Source organism: Neoarius graeffei, chromosome 7 (genome assembly GCF_027579695.1).
Source record: "Neoarius graeffei isolate fNeoGra1 chromosome 7, fNeoGra1.pri, whole genome shotgun sequence".
NCBI classification, from domain to species: Eukaryota; Metazoa; Chordata; class Actinopteri; order Siluriformes; family Ariidae; genus Neoarius; species Neoarius graeffei.
This window is the reverse complement of record NC_083575.1, coordinates 38,626,845-38,640,268: the sequence shown is the minus strand read 5'-3', so window position 1 is coordinate 38,640,268 and position 13,424 is coordinate 38,626,845. Positions and strand designations below refer to the sequence as shown.

The window sequence follows — 13,424 nt, the reverse complement described above, 5'->3', positions numbered from 1 at the left end:
TTTACCCTTATGCCTTTTGGTGATCAGTTCATCTTCTGCTCACTTAACTATTCACAGTAACAGACATTTTCAGCAAGGGTGCCCAAACTTTTGCATGCCACTGTAAATAGTACTTAATAGAAATTGCTGCAATTTGTTTAATGTTATCAGTTTCTCCTGGTCTTGTCATCAGCTTTAGAGGAACGTCGTGTACTTATTAATATCACTGTTGTGCCATATTTTCCCACTTGTTTATTATTGTCTTTGCAGTGTCGCATGGTATAGCCAGTGCCTTGAAAGTTTCTTTAGTAACCCTCTCCTGATTGATATTTTTCAACAATGAGATCTTGTACCTGCTTTGTAAGCTCTTTGTGGCCCATGGCTTTTCCAGTTGGATGTTATCAAATGGATCCTGTATGCAAGGATCAAGGCCACTTTACAGAAATGGAATGAGCTAAAACGTGTTAACAGACCATCGAATAAAGTTAACAATGAGAGTGAAATTCCTAACTACATGTGTGCGCTCTCGCCTTCTATACAGTGTTCAAGCATGGTCTCTGAAGGAAAGGGAACTGGATAAAATTGAGATTGTATGGCATGGTTTCCTGAGAAAAATGGTGAAAGGTGGATTTGAGTGTAGAAATGCACCCAGCAGGAAAGAACGGACTGAAGTGGAAGGCGAACTGGACTGGAGTTATAAAATCTCAAACAAACGCCTTCGCGAGATAACAAGCACACTACCTAGCCGCAACTTCTGCTACCACCAACATCTCAAATACATCGGACACATCTGCAGGCTTGATAATGATGCTCTCCAAAAGCAGATGCTATTTGATGTCAGAATGCCACGGAAAGTGTGGAACAATGTCGAAAAGTTATTGGGTATAGATACCCACCAGGCAAGGAGAATTACGATGGAGAAGACCATCTTCATGCAACTGATTGACGTAAGGATATCAGGAGCACCCCAAGGCCTATAAAGCGCCTAGTGGGAATCAGTGATGATGATGATGATGATGATACCAAGAAGATGTCAGGAAAATCCTATAGGAAGAGCTGTGCTTAATTTGGGTTTAATAAGTCACTGATGGCATGTTGATCAGTTGATGGCATGTGTATATTAATTAGTATTTAACATGAATTTGAATGTGATTGGTTGATTCAGAACACTTCCACATTCCCAGTTATAAAAGGGTGTGCACACTTGTTTTTTGGGGTTTTTTTTCCCTAAAAAGTTCTGTTTGTTTGTCACTTGAATTTTGTGTTTTCTAATTTCACAATAAAGGTGAAAAAGCTTGGTTTAAGGGTTTTAACCATTATTATTTAAACTAAGTTTACCTCCACCAACTTTGTTGGAGGAGGTTATGTTTTCACCTCCATTTGTTTGTTTGACTGACAATTCCCAGTGTAACTTGAAAAGTAGTGAATGCATTTTGATGAAATTTTGAGGAAAGCTAAGTCATGGACCAAAGAATAATTGATAGATTTTGATGCAAAGCCAGATATGTATCTGGATCCAGGATTTGTTTTTTTTTGTCTTTTCCCAATGTAACTCAAAAAGTAGTGAATGGATTTTGATGAAATTTGGTGTACAGCTGTAGTTTTATCCTAGGTTCGAGTGATTTGATTTTGACAGGGATGAGAGTTTTCCGCTTTTCGGCGGATTTCCGCTTTTTCTGAGTAAAAAACAACCTTTTTATATTATGCCAAATCTGTTGAGAATTTTTTTTTTATTAATTGAGGGGGGTTGGGGTATGTTCCTTCATGTTGTTCAAACTTAACTCCAACGATGTTTACACATTATTTGTAAGTCGCCATCTTTAGTCTCGTTTAATCTCGTTGAATGTGATGTAAAATTCGTGTTACAGTATCTACATTGTTATTGGTCAAAACATCGATGTCGAGACCATAATAGCCAATCAAAACAGTTTTTACAAAGACACCCACAGCCGCTTTCTTTTATCAAAACTTACACATGTTCGTGAGCTGCATATCAAAAATACGCTCCTCTAATCGGCGTGTTTTCTGAAGATGCCGAATACTATTGACAAGCGAGATGAAGCGAAGGTACGTGAAATTGATGCTGGTATAAAAAAACAAGTTTAGCAAAGCAAAAGGAAAGCAAGAGAGGAGTGTGAGAGAGAGCAGAAGAGAGCCAGGTTAGAGCATGTAAAAACACAGGAGGAGCTGGCTAATGAAAGAAAAAGGAAAAAAGAGAGGACTGATGAGCTTTTGGCTTTGGCCAAGAAGCTGAAGAAGAATTCTAAATGATCTAATGAAAATTTGTTTCAAAAATAACTGGGAACTGTAAACAATTTAACTGTAAAAAGTGTGAATAGACATATGCTCTTCCTTTTGAAGAAAACATACAAGTGATGTGGGCAATAAGATAAAGACAGTCCCCATAAAATATGCATTTGTTTGATTCAATACATTGAATATATAATAATTTGAATTATAGCTGACAGTGTTGATAACTGTAACTTTAAAGTTTAAATAGACATTGTGAAGAAATCATATACAAGTAATGTGGACATTAGGAAAAGGTCAGTCTCAATAAGATATATAAATGTTTTTATTTAATTCAATATATTGAATATATGAAAATTTGAATTATTAATGGAACTGTAAATAACTATGGATTTTAATGGACATTTTTTAGAAAAACAAGTGATGTTGACAATGAGTAATAACCAGTCCCCATAAAATGTACGTATTGTTTTGAATTAATGCAATACACACATTGATTTTGATACATATTGTTCTATATAATAGTGTTTTTATTTCAATAAGTATGAAAATGGGCATCAGGTGTTTTAATTAACTACAGCTCAGATTGCAGGAAATAGGGTGTGTAAGGTCTCATTTTGAAAAAAATTTCATGGGGGGGTGTCCCCCTGGACCCCCCTTATTACTTCGGGCACCTTCGGCGCCCTCAGGACATTTTACAGATTTTCTGCTTTTTTCATCAGGACCCACTGTCATCCCTGTTTTGATGTTGATAATATGTGGCTTGGCGGAGGTATGCAGTCTACTGAGTGCTCTTCTATTTTAACATGGCTTAACCTGCCATTTTAACAAGGGTTTTGTATACTTTTTTTTATCTACTGTATTTACGATTAAAGAAAATGAAGGAAAGCTACAACAGGGTGTCACTTGGCAGCACGGCTGTTGTATTCCATCATCCAGTAATTAGGTTTGAGAAATGGCAGACTTCCCAATCTGGAACACTCTTCCAAACGCAGCCAAGGTTTGAGCTGGGAGGTAGGGGGTGTGGTGGTGGTGGTGGTGGGGTTTAGTGGGGAGCAGGTACATTTCCATATACAGTATGAGCCTGAACTCCTTTCGGCTGTTTAAATGTTGTGGGGAAGTGCACTCGTAAGACTTGTGAGTCCACAGCTTAGCAGCTGCAGGATGAGGGCCAGGATATTTGAGATGAAAATATCCTGCGGTTATTCACTTCCATTTGTGCGTGTGAGTTTCTCCAAAATAAAACAAAACCCTGAACGCAGGAAGGAATGAGTAGAGATCTGCGTCACTTTCTGTAAATACTTGGCTATATATAGTTGTCCCAGAAACGTATATTGAAAACAGATGGGATGGAATGCTTATCATGAGTCATTTTGTTTAGAAATTAATGAATTAATGAACGATCATTTATGCCACAACTATACTAGAGTTTCTGTGTTGGATATTTGTGTATAAGACAAACATCTTCATTTCAATCTTTAAGATTAATCAGTTTTTAACCTTTTGACACCGTCTATAAGCATGCTTCATAAAGAATTTGCTTAAGGTATCTTTGAAATTATATAGTAAATGTGTGTTGTTGTTGTTGTTGTTTTTTTTAAATAGTTATTTTTAGTTTTAGCATAGGGTTAAGCTTTTAAATACAGTATATTATGTGAACATCATGGGTATGATCCAGCAAGGTCGAAGTCAAAGTAAAGTATTTTCATCACTGTTAAAATAAAGGCACAGTAATATGAGCAACACCAGATTTACCCTTGTATAAAATAAACCTGGATCCAGGCTCTTTCTGGTGCTCGATTTTGTGGTTTCTGGTATCAACAGCAAAGCACAGGCTTTCTGCTGTCTGTTTTCTGGCTGTGTTTTGCTGCCTCCGCGTTGGCGGTTGTTCCTTATTTGATTAAGCCTGATATCAGCACCCCTCCTCCCTTCCTGCTGCCTCAGAGTTATGTACAGATTTATTTGTATATTAATGACTCCTCTGGTGGAGGCATGTTCTCACACACTCTCTCTCTTTCTCGGGGGTGCAAAGAAATGTGACAAAGTACTAACAATTATTAACTACATGTTTACAGGACACAGGAGCTTGTGTGTGTTTTTTTTTTCCCCCTGTCCTTGCCTTTCATCAAATGTACTACAGTTCTCTCTCTCTTTTTTTATTCTCCCCATACGGTACATTCTTTACTGCTGAAAATATTATACCGTTATCAGAGACAGATGACACTTCTAAGTCTGTGTCTCTCTGTTTGTAGGTTTGTCTCTGGACCATCAAACAGTGTCTGCTGCCTCACGTGTTCGTCTCTCTGAGAGAGAGGAAGAATGTCTGTCCTGTTATCTCCAGGCCTGTGATACGGCTCTGCTCTACCTGCAAGAGTTAGACAAGGTCTTTTTGTTTAAAACGTAGATGACATTAACTCAACCTTTTTAAGTCTGCTATCTGCCTTTTGCTCTAAATTTACGTGATAGTTCTTTTTGTTCATTTCGACCGAAGTGTGTGCATTAAGGATTTCGTATGATAGCCTCCTGATTTTGTGCGATAAAATGTTCGTTGTTTAACTGTCTTGGTGTTTTGCTGCTTTAACAGGCTGTTTGCACAATGAGTAACAAGACAGCCAAAAGCAGTGTATCAGCGAGTCCAGTGGAGGTGGACCCAGGTTATTTCCTTCAGGCTGCTCTCCAGAGCGCATATCTCTGCCTGCTACACAAAGGGTGAGTAAGTGTGTGTGTGTGTGTGCTGTACTCCTGTCACTTTGTGTGTGTTAGTCTCAAATCCAGAGTCAAGTTCAAAATACCTAAACTGCTACTCAAGTCCAGTCCTGAATGGAAGAGAAATTAAGGCATTTTGAATTTACCAGTGGCACACTGTGTATTTTTATGACAGAGAATGCAAAAATAAGTCAAAGTCAAAGATTTCAAAACCTTCAAATCAGTTCATAGTCTCAGATCTAACAATCTCAGAAACTGGGACTTTGTGGCAGCGGGGGCGTGGTCAAGCGTCGGTCTGTGACCGGAGGGTGGAGTCAGGGAAGGTAAGTGGCAGAATCACTGCACCTGATGTCAATTAACGTGTTTGTGTGTCTGTCCCAGTGACCGCGCCCTATATAAGGAGAGAGAGAGCAGAGGAAGGGAGCTCTCTCCCCAACCAGACGACTGATGTGTGTGTGCATGTCTGTGTGGCTGGGAGATTGTGTCGACTGGAAAGTGTCACAATAAAGAGTTTTTGCAACTCAGTTCTGGCCTGCCGTACTTCTGTGCTCCACCCACCCGCTCAAAGTCTTACAGTGTTGCCGAAACCCGGGAACGAGCACAGAAGAGAACAGCCCCATGGAGTCCTCCCCCTTCGCGGACCTGATCCACGCCCTCACCACGGGCCAACAGTGCCAGCACCAGGCGCTGGTCGCCCTCCGAAAGGAGCAAGCGCAAAGGTTCGAGGCCCTGGTGCTGGCGCAACAGGAAGATCGTCAGGCGTTCCGGCACCTCCTCGCGTCGGCAGGGTCCACCACCTCCACCGCCGCGGGCCCTCCCCACCTCACCCTAATGAAGATGGGCCCGCACGACGACCCCGAGGCCTTCCTAGCACTCTTCGAGCAAGCAGCAGAGGCCTGGGGCTGGCCAGTGGAACAACGCGCGGCGCGCCTCCTCCCCCTGCTAATGGGCGAGGCGCAGCTGGCCACGCTACAGCTCCCCGCCAACAGCCGGCTGGTCTACGCGGACCTGTGCCAGGCCGTCCTCCAGCGTGTGGGGCACACCCCAGAACAACAACGCCAGCGCTTCCGGGCTCTATGCCTAGAGGAGGTCGGCCGCCCGTTCGCGTTTGGCCAGCAACTCCGGGATGCTTGCCGGCGGTGGCTGAGGGCTGACAACCGCGACGCCGAGGGAATCGTCGATCTGGTGACACTGGAGCAGTTCATCACCCGACCTCCCAAAGGGACCGTGGAGTGGGTCCAGTGCCATCGCCTGGCATTGCTGGATCAGGCCATCGAGTTGGCGGAGGATCATTTGGCGGCTGTTCCCACGGCAGGATCGCAGATCTCCTCTTCTCCTCTCTCCTCTCTCTCTCCCCCTCCCCTTCTGTGTCTCATCCTTGCCCCGTTCCCCCACCGCAGAGGCGGGGGCCGGCTCCACCCCAGCTGGCCCGCCGCACCCGCGGTGCCCTCCCGTTTCCCGCTTCCGTGTCTGTCTCTCTCCCCCCTCAGGTGAGTGAGCCCCAGAGCGCCAGTGCAGAGAGAGAGCCCGGGCCGGTTTGCTGGCGCTGCACGGAGCTCGGGCACCTCCAGCATCAGTGCTCAGCAATGGAGGTGGGCACGGTGGTCCGGATCCCCGACGCACCAGGAACCGCCCTCGATTGGGCTGGAGCGTATCGCATACCGGTGAGTGTCCAAGAGGATACGTATCAGGCTTTGGTGGACTCCGGCTGTAATCAGACCTCAATCCACCAAAGCCTGGTGCAAGGCGAGGCATTGGGGGGAGCACAATTGGTGAAGGTGTTGTGTGTGCACAGGGATGTTCACAACTACCCTTTAGTGTCGGTCCACATTCTATTTCGAGGGGAAAAATGTAGTGTAAAGGCGGCGGTTAATCCTCGCCTTACCCACTCGATAATTTTGGGGACTGATTGGCTGGGATTTCGGGCATTAATGACTCATTTAGTGAAGAGCGGGTCCTGCCATAGTTTAGCGGGGGGAGGTCCCGGTGTGGCATTGGTGGGAGCAACTGTCACAGAGCCGTCTACGTCATCACCGCGTCAGAGTGAGGAGCAGCCGGCTCCTCCTCCTTCTCTTGGGGAATCCCTCGTGGATTTCCCGTTAGAGCAGTCGCGAGACGAAACTCTGCGGCATGCGTTTGACCAAGTGAGAGTAATCGATGGTCAAACGCTCCAGCCAAACGCCCCCCCTTCCTTCCCCTATTTTTCCATTATGAAGGATAGATTATACAGAGTGACGCAGGACACTCAGACTAAGGAGTCGATTACACAACTTTTGATCCCAAAGAGCCGCCGGGAATTGGTATTCCAGGCGGCTCACTTTAATCCCATGGCTGGACACTTGGGGCAGGGTAAGACACTAGCCCAAATAATGGCCCGGTTCTATTGACCAGGGATTCGCGGCGATGTCCGTAGGTGGTGTATGGCATGCCACGAATGCCAATTAGTAAATCCAGTGGCCATTCCAAAAGCGCCTTTGCGCCCTCTACCATTAATCGAGACCCCGTTCAAAAGAATTGGGATGGATCTCGTAGGGCCATTAGATCGGTCAACACGAGGGTATCGCTTTATTTTAGTTCTGGTGGACTATGCAACGCGATACCCGGAAGCAGTGCCTCTTCGCAATATCTCAGCACGTAGTATTGCGGAAGCACTCTTCCATGTCATCTCCCGAGTCGGAATCCCCAAAGAGATTCTGACTGATCAAGGCACTTCGTTTATGTCATGCACACTGTGCGAACTGTATGGGTTACTGGGAATTAAGCCGATCCGCACCAGCGTTTATCACCCACAAATGGACGGTTTAGTCGTATGGTTCAATCGCACCCTCAAGAACATAATTAAAAAGTTTGTATGCGAGGACGCACGCAATTGGGATAAATGGCTTGAATCCCTGTTATTCGCAGTGCGAGAGGTCCCACAAGCCTCCACGGGGTTCTCCCCGTTCGAATTATTATATGGGCATAAGCCGTGTGGCATCCTAGATGTACTGCGGGAAAATTGGGAGGAGGGACCTTCACTGAGCAAAAATGAAATTCAATACGTTATCGACCTGCGCACAAAACTCCACACACTCGCACACCTAACCCAGGAGAATTTGCGGCAGGCCCAAGAACGGCAAATCCACCTGTACAACAGGGGTACGCGCCTTAGGGAGTTCGCACCGGGAGATAAAGTACTTGTACTGTTGCCCACGTCGAGCTCCAAATTGATTGCCAAGTGGCAAGGACCCTTTGAGGTCACATGGCGAGTCGGGGAAGTCGACTACGAGGTGAGGTGAACGGACAGGGGTGGGGCGCTACAGATTTACCACCTCAATCTGCTCAAACTCTGGAACGAGGAGGTCCCCGTGGCGTTGGTGTCATTGGTTCCGGAGAAGGCGGAGCTGGGGCCAGGGGTTCAAAAGGGAACATTGACATCGCTTACCTCTCCGGTCCCCTGTGGAGACCACCTCTCCCCAACCCAACTCACGGAGGTTGCCCAGTTACAGACCGAATTTTCGGACGTATTCTCGCCCCTGCCCGGCCATACCCGCCTCATAGAACACCACATTGAGATGCCCCCGGGGGTGGTAGTGCGTAGACGCCCTTACAGGCTACCTGAACACAAGAAAAAGGTGGTTCGGGAAGAACTTGAGGCCATGCTCGAAATGGGCATCGTCGAGGAGTCCCACAGTGACTGGAGCAGCCCGGTGGTCTTGGTTCCCAAGGCCGACGGGTCGGTCCGGTTCTGTGCCGACTATAGAAAAGTCAACGCGGTATCTAAGTTCGATGTATACCCAATGCCTCGTATTGACGAGTTGCTGGATCAACTAGCCACGGCTCGCTTTTATTCGACACTGGATTTGACAAAGGGTTATTGGCAGATCCCCTTGACTCCACTATCCCGAGAAAAAACGGCCTTTTCCACACTGTTTGGCTTACACCGATTTGTCACACTTCCTTTTGGGCTGTTTGGGGCGCCCGCTACGTTCCAGCGGCTTATGGACAGGGTCCTCCGCCCCCACGCCACCTATGCGGCCGCATACTTAGACGACATCATAATCTATAGTAATGACTGACTGCGGTATCTGCAACACCTGAGGGCCGTCCTTGGGTCGCTGAGGTGAACAGGTCTCACAGCCAACCCGAAGAAGTGTGCGATTGGGCAGGTGGAAGTACGGTATCTGGGCTTCCTCTTGGGCAATGGGCAGGTGCGTCCCCAAATTAACAAGACAGTAGCGATTGCGGCCTGCCCGAGGTCCAAGACCAAAAAGAGGGTGAGACAGTTCCTGGGGCTGGCTGGCTACTATCGTAGGTTTATACCTAATTATTCGGACGTCACCAGCCCGCTGACTGATCTCACTAAAAAGGGGGCACCAGATCCGGTCCAGTGGACGGAGCAATGCCAGCGGGCTTTCTCTGAGGTGAAGGCTGCACTGTCTGGGGGGGCCACTGTTACACTCCCCTGACTTTTCTCTCCCCTTTATGTTGCAGACGGACACGTCGGACAGAGGGCTGGGGGCTGTTCTGTCCCAGGAGATGGAGGGGGAGGATCGCCCCGTGCTGTACATCAGCAGAAAGCTGTCGGTGCTTGAGGGGCGCTACAGCACAATAGAGAAAGAGTACAATAGAGTGCCTAGCCATCAAGTGGGCGGTCCTCACCCTCCGCCACTACCTGCTGGGATGCCCTTTCACCCTCTGTTCGGACCACGCGCCCCTCCAGTGGCTCCACCACATAAAGGATGTCAACGCGCGGATCACCCGTTGGTATCTGGCACTCCAGCCCTTTAACTTCAAGGTGATCCACAGGCCGGGGGTGCAGATGGTCGTGGTGGACTTCCTCTCCCGTCAAGGGGGGGGGGGAGTTGGCTGCAGGCCAGACGGCTGCCCGGCCTGAGTCGGGCGGTGGGGGTATGTGGCAGCGGAGGCATGGTCAAGCGTCGGTCTGTGACCGGAGGGCGGAGTCAGGGAAGGTAAGTGGCAGAATCACTGCACTTGATGTCAATTAATGTGTTTGTGTTTCTATCCCAGTGACCGCGCCCTATATAAGGAGAGAGAGAGAGCAGAGGAAGGGAGCTCTCTCCCCAACCAGACGGCTGATGTGTGTGTGTGCGTGTCTGTGTGGCTGGGAGATTGTGTCGACTGGAAAGTGTCACAGTAAAGAGTTTTTGCAACTCAGTTCTGGCCTGCCGTACTTCTGTGCTCCACCCACCCGCTCAAAGTCTTACAGACTTAAATCAGACTTAATTCAAACACTCAGGCTCTCCAGCACTGTGTGTATTCAGGTACATCCAGGTTTGGATGTACCTCATGACTATATGTCACTCTTGCTCTTTTTACTATGTAATCTTGTTGTGTTGTCTTCAGAATATCCACATAGAAGTAGTTGATTGAAATACACAAGTTTGTTTTTTTCTTTCTAATTTTTCCAATAAAGTGTGCTTAAAATTTGCAAACGGTAGACTGACATTCAGATTTTTCAAGGGTAGCTCATAAAAGAATTTCCCCTGACACCCAGTTATTTTTGTTTAGTGGACCGAAAGCTACTGAATTCGAATCACAGATTTCCAATTTTATTAGGTTTTTAATTTTTTTTAAATAGAACAATTAATGAATTTATGGCCACATGGCCCTAAATTCTCCACTATTTTTTCCTGCTTCACCATGACCCAATACAAGATACTACATCATGCATCACGTGGTGGGCTTTCCCCATTCGCACAAGGCATTGCGGGATACAAATTTGAAACAGGAGAGAAAAATGATGGACATGAGTGTGCGAATGAAACGTGGAAGACTGACTACAGTAACGGAAAGTGAGAAGAAAAGACGTTATGTTGCGAAGGAAAGGAAACACAGGACCAAACTAGTAAATAGCGTCGGTCAGCGAGCACCTCAGTGTGATCAGCTGTTCATTTAGTGACAGAATGATGTAACTGTCAGTGCACGGTCAAGGTAAACCTGCACATGTGCACACGGACTTCCTCTGTCTGCTTGACTGCGCGAAGCTTGAATCTCCTCAAATTAAATAACGTCCCAACCACAGAATGGCCTGATATTTTGTGAGATATTACAGAAATAAACATATATCACAATGACCAAATTTCAGAGGGAACTAAATTTCACTGATTTTATGAAATCGAAAGGCCGTCTAGCTTTAAAGCCAAACAAAACCCAAAAAATAAACTCCTTTATACTGATAGATGATATCCATACAAGACATGTTCCATTATTACATTTTTTTTTCATATTTGTACCTATATACTGTGTACTGATTTATAATTTTTTTAATTTTTTTTAATAAAATGTCACTGGGCACTGCCATCTTACTCTCTCCAAGGTTTGAATATCATGCTTTGAGTACAAATTACACAAGAGAATCTGAGATTGTGACATCAGTTACTCGCCACATCACTTACCGAGGCTGAGATCTAGTGGATACGTCGCTTCTAAATTGTTGTAAACAACCCTGAAGATGTCAGAATGTCAAGCATTCGGTTGTTAAAATAATCCTGATCACTGAAGCAGTGAACACAACACACACACACACACACACACACACACACACACACACAAACGCACACAGAACAGTAAGGATGAGGCTGTTTTTTTTTTTTTATTAGAATTGGAAGCTTTTATTTGATAGCTCTGTGTTATGAAGGTAAACGGTGTGTCAGCCTATTTTTAGCAATATTGTAACTTTTAAAATGGGTAAATTGTTGTACAGTTTTAATTTTAATGTATGGGGGGCACTTGCCGTGATTGGGAAATGGAGTTAATTTTTAGGGTTTTTTGGCTTTAAAGTGCATATCACGGGTAAATTCAGGAGCAGGATCAATGTAATTCTCCTATTTTATATTAAACTTTGGTCAAATATCTGTCACATTTTGCATTTTGTGCAATTTTTTTTTTACCTTGCGCAATACCAAAAAAATTCAGTTGAAATCAAGCCATTTGAGACGAATTGGTCCGCCTCTGAAAATACTTGCCATTTGGATTTCCTGGCAAACATTGATTTTTGTGACGTCGCGTGCGGGACACCTCCCTCTGAATCCTACGTCAGCGCTGGTTTGTTTATGAGAAAACGACCTGGTGGTTTTCTGCAAATTTCTTCAACGTTATCATGTAATTATTAAAATGGTTAACAGATGTATCGTAGGAGGGTGTAGCAACACCAATCTTGATGGAATTAGTACTCATTGTTTCCCAAAAGACCGGACAATGAGAGAGAAATGGGAGCGCTTGGTCTACACAGGCTGTGCACTGAAACTGCAAAGCTCTTACAGCCTGCTGACGCTTCCGCAGGTGACATCATGAATCTGGCTCCAGACTCCCTTGGGATTTTTCCAGACGCGTTTTATTTTATTTTTTTCTGCTGTAGACAGATGGCCTTGTGCAAAATTACCCTTCTGGATGAGTGTGTAAAGGGGCATACTTTCCTATTAAAAAAAACGAAATTGGGGGTCACTGCTGAGCATGGATAGCGAGTAGACGTGTCCCAAACCAGCTCCTGAAACATTCGACAATAATTTAATGCAAATCTAATAGTTTATAGCTGTACACCTGCCAGTGTAAACCACAGTGACACATTTTACTAGTGAAATGTCAAAACCGAGAAAGACCACAGGGGAACACGAAACTTCGACTCTAACCAGGGCCAAAGCAGATGACAAGGCGAAGGCTAATGACACCGAGCCTACCTTGGCTAACGTGATGAGTCTCATAGAAAAGTTCAGGGAAGAGACTCATACCTCGATTGCAGCTGTACAATCAACTGTAATGTCTTTTGGGGGGCGCTTGACAGATGTTGAAAACTCGCTGGGAGATATAGACTCCAGAACATTACAATCGGAGAGCCTGTGTGCCAAGCTAGCTAAAGAAAATGCTACCCTAAGTGAGAGACTAGAGGACCTGGAAGCTCGCAGTCGCCATCAAAACTTAGGAGTGATAGGCATCCCGGAGGATACAGAGGGACCAAGGATTACAGAGTTTATGGAGGAATTTTTCAGCGAGACTTTAGACATGCCCAACCAACCGAATCAGCTGCCTATCTGTGACAGGGCTCACCGAAGTCTCGTTGCTAAAAACCCCAGGCGCCCCCCTCGACCGATCATTGTACGGGTGCATCACGACCAGGTGAGACAAGAAATATTTCGGCGATCAAGGGAGAAGGGTGCGCTGACTTTCCGAAACAACAAGATTCACATTTTCCAGGATTGGCCCCCAGACGTTGCGAAAAAGAGAGCTGCATTCAAGGATGTAAAAGCCAAGATGAAAGATCTCCCTGATGTATGGTATGGCCTGATTCCCCCAGCAAAGCTGCAGATCACCTTCCGAGGTAAGCGACAAGTTTTTGACAAACCAGAGGACGCGGAGATTTTCTTTGCCAACACTATCGTCCCTGCACTAGAGACAACTCCGGATGAAGCCATTGGGGTCGAACATGACAGTGAAATTGCTGACTGATGCATAATTAATACAATTTACAATAACATTACGCACGTCCTGTT

General features: G+C 45.7%; 2 protein-coding genes across 4 annotated transcripts in view; both read left to right on the top strand.

Annotated features, from left to right (window-relative positions):
* The window catches only part of ttc7a (tetratricopeptide repeat domain 7A), a 99,720-nt gene that overhangs the window by 21,721 nt on the left and 64,575 nt on the right, over positions 1 to 13,424 (top strand). For 2 of the 3 annotated variants that reach the window (XM_060925601.1, XM_060925602.1), the window contains exons 4-5: positions 4,482 to 4,612; positions 4,814 to 4,938. In XM_060925601.1, the coding sequence (XP_060781584.1) occupies positions 4,482 to 4,612; positions 4,814 to 4,938 (256 nt within the window). Of the gene's footprint in view, positions 1 to 4,481; positions 4,613 to 4,813; positions 4,939 to 9,537; positions 9,888 to 13,424 lie in introns of those variants that run through there. The other variant, XM_060925603.1, reaches the window with a different exon arrangement.
* LOC132889279 (uncharacterized) lies at positions 5,382 to 9,494 on the top strand. The gene is made up of 2 exons (XM_060925605.1): positions 5,382 to 6,599; positions 9,409 to 9,494. Exon 1 carries the CDS (start codon positions 5,554 to 5,556, stop codon positions 6,427 to 6,429), a length of 876 nt encoding a protein of 291 aa, XP_060781588.1. The 5' UTR covers positions 5,382 to 5,553; the 3' UTR covers positions 6,430 to 6,599; positions 9,409 to 9,494.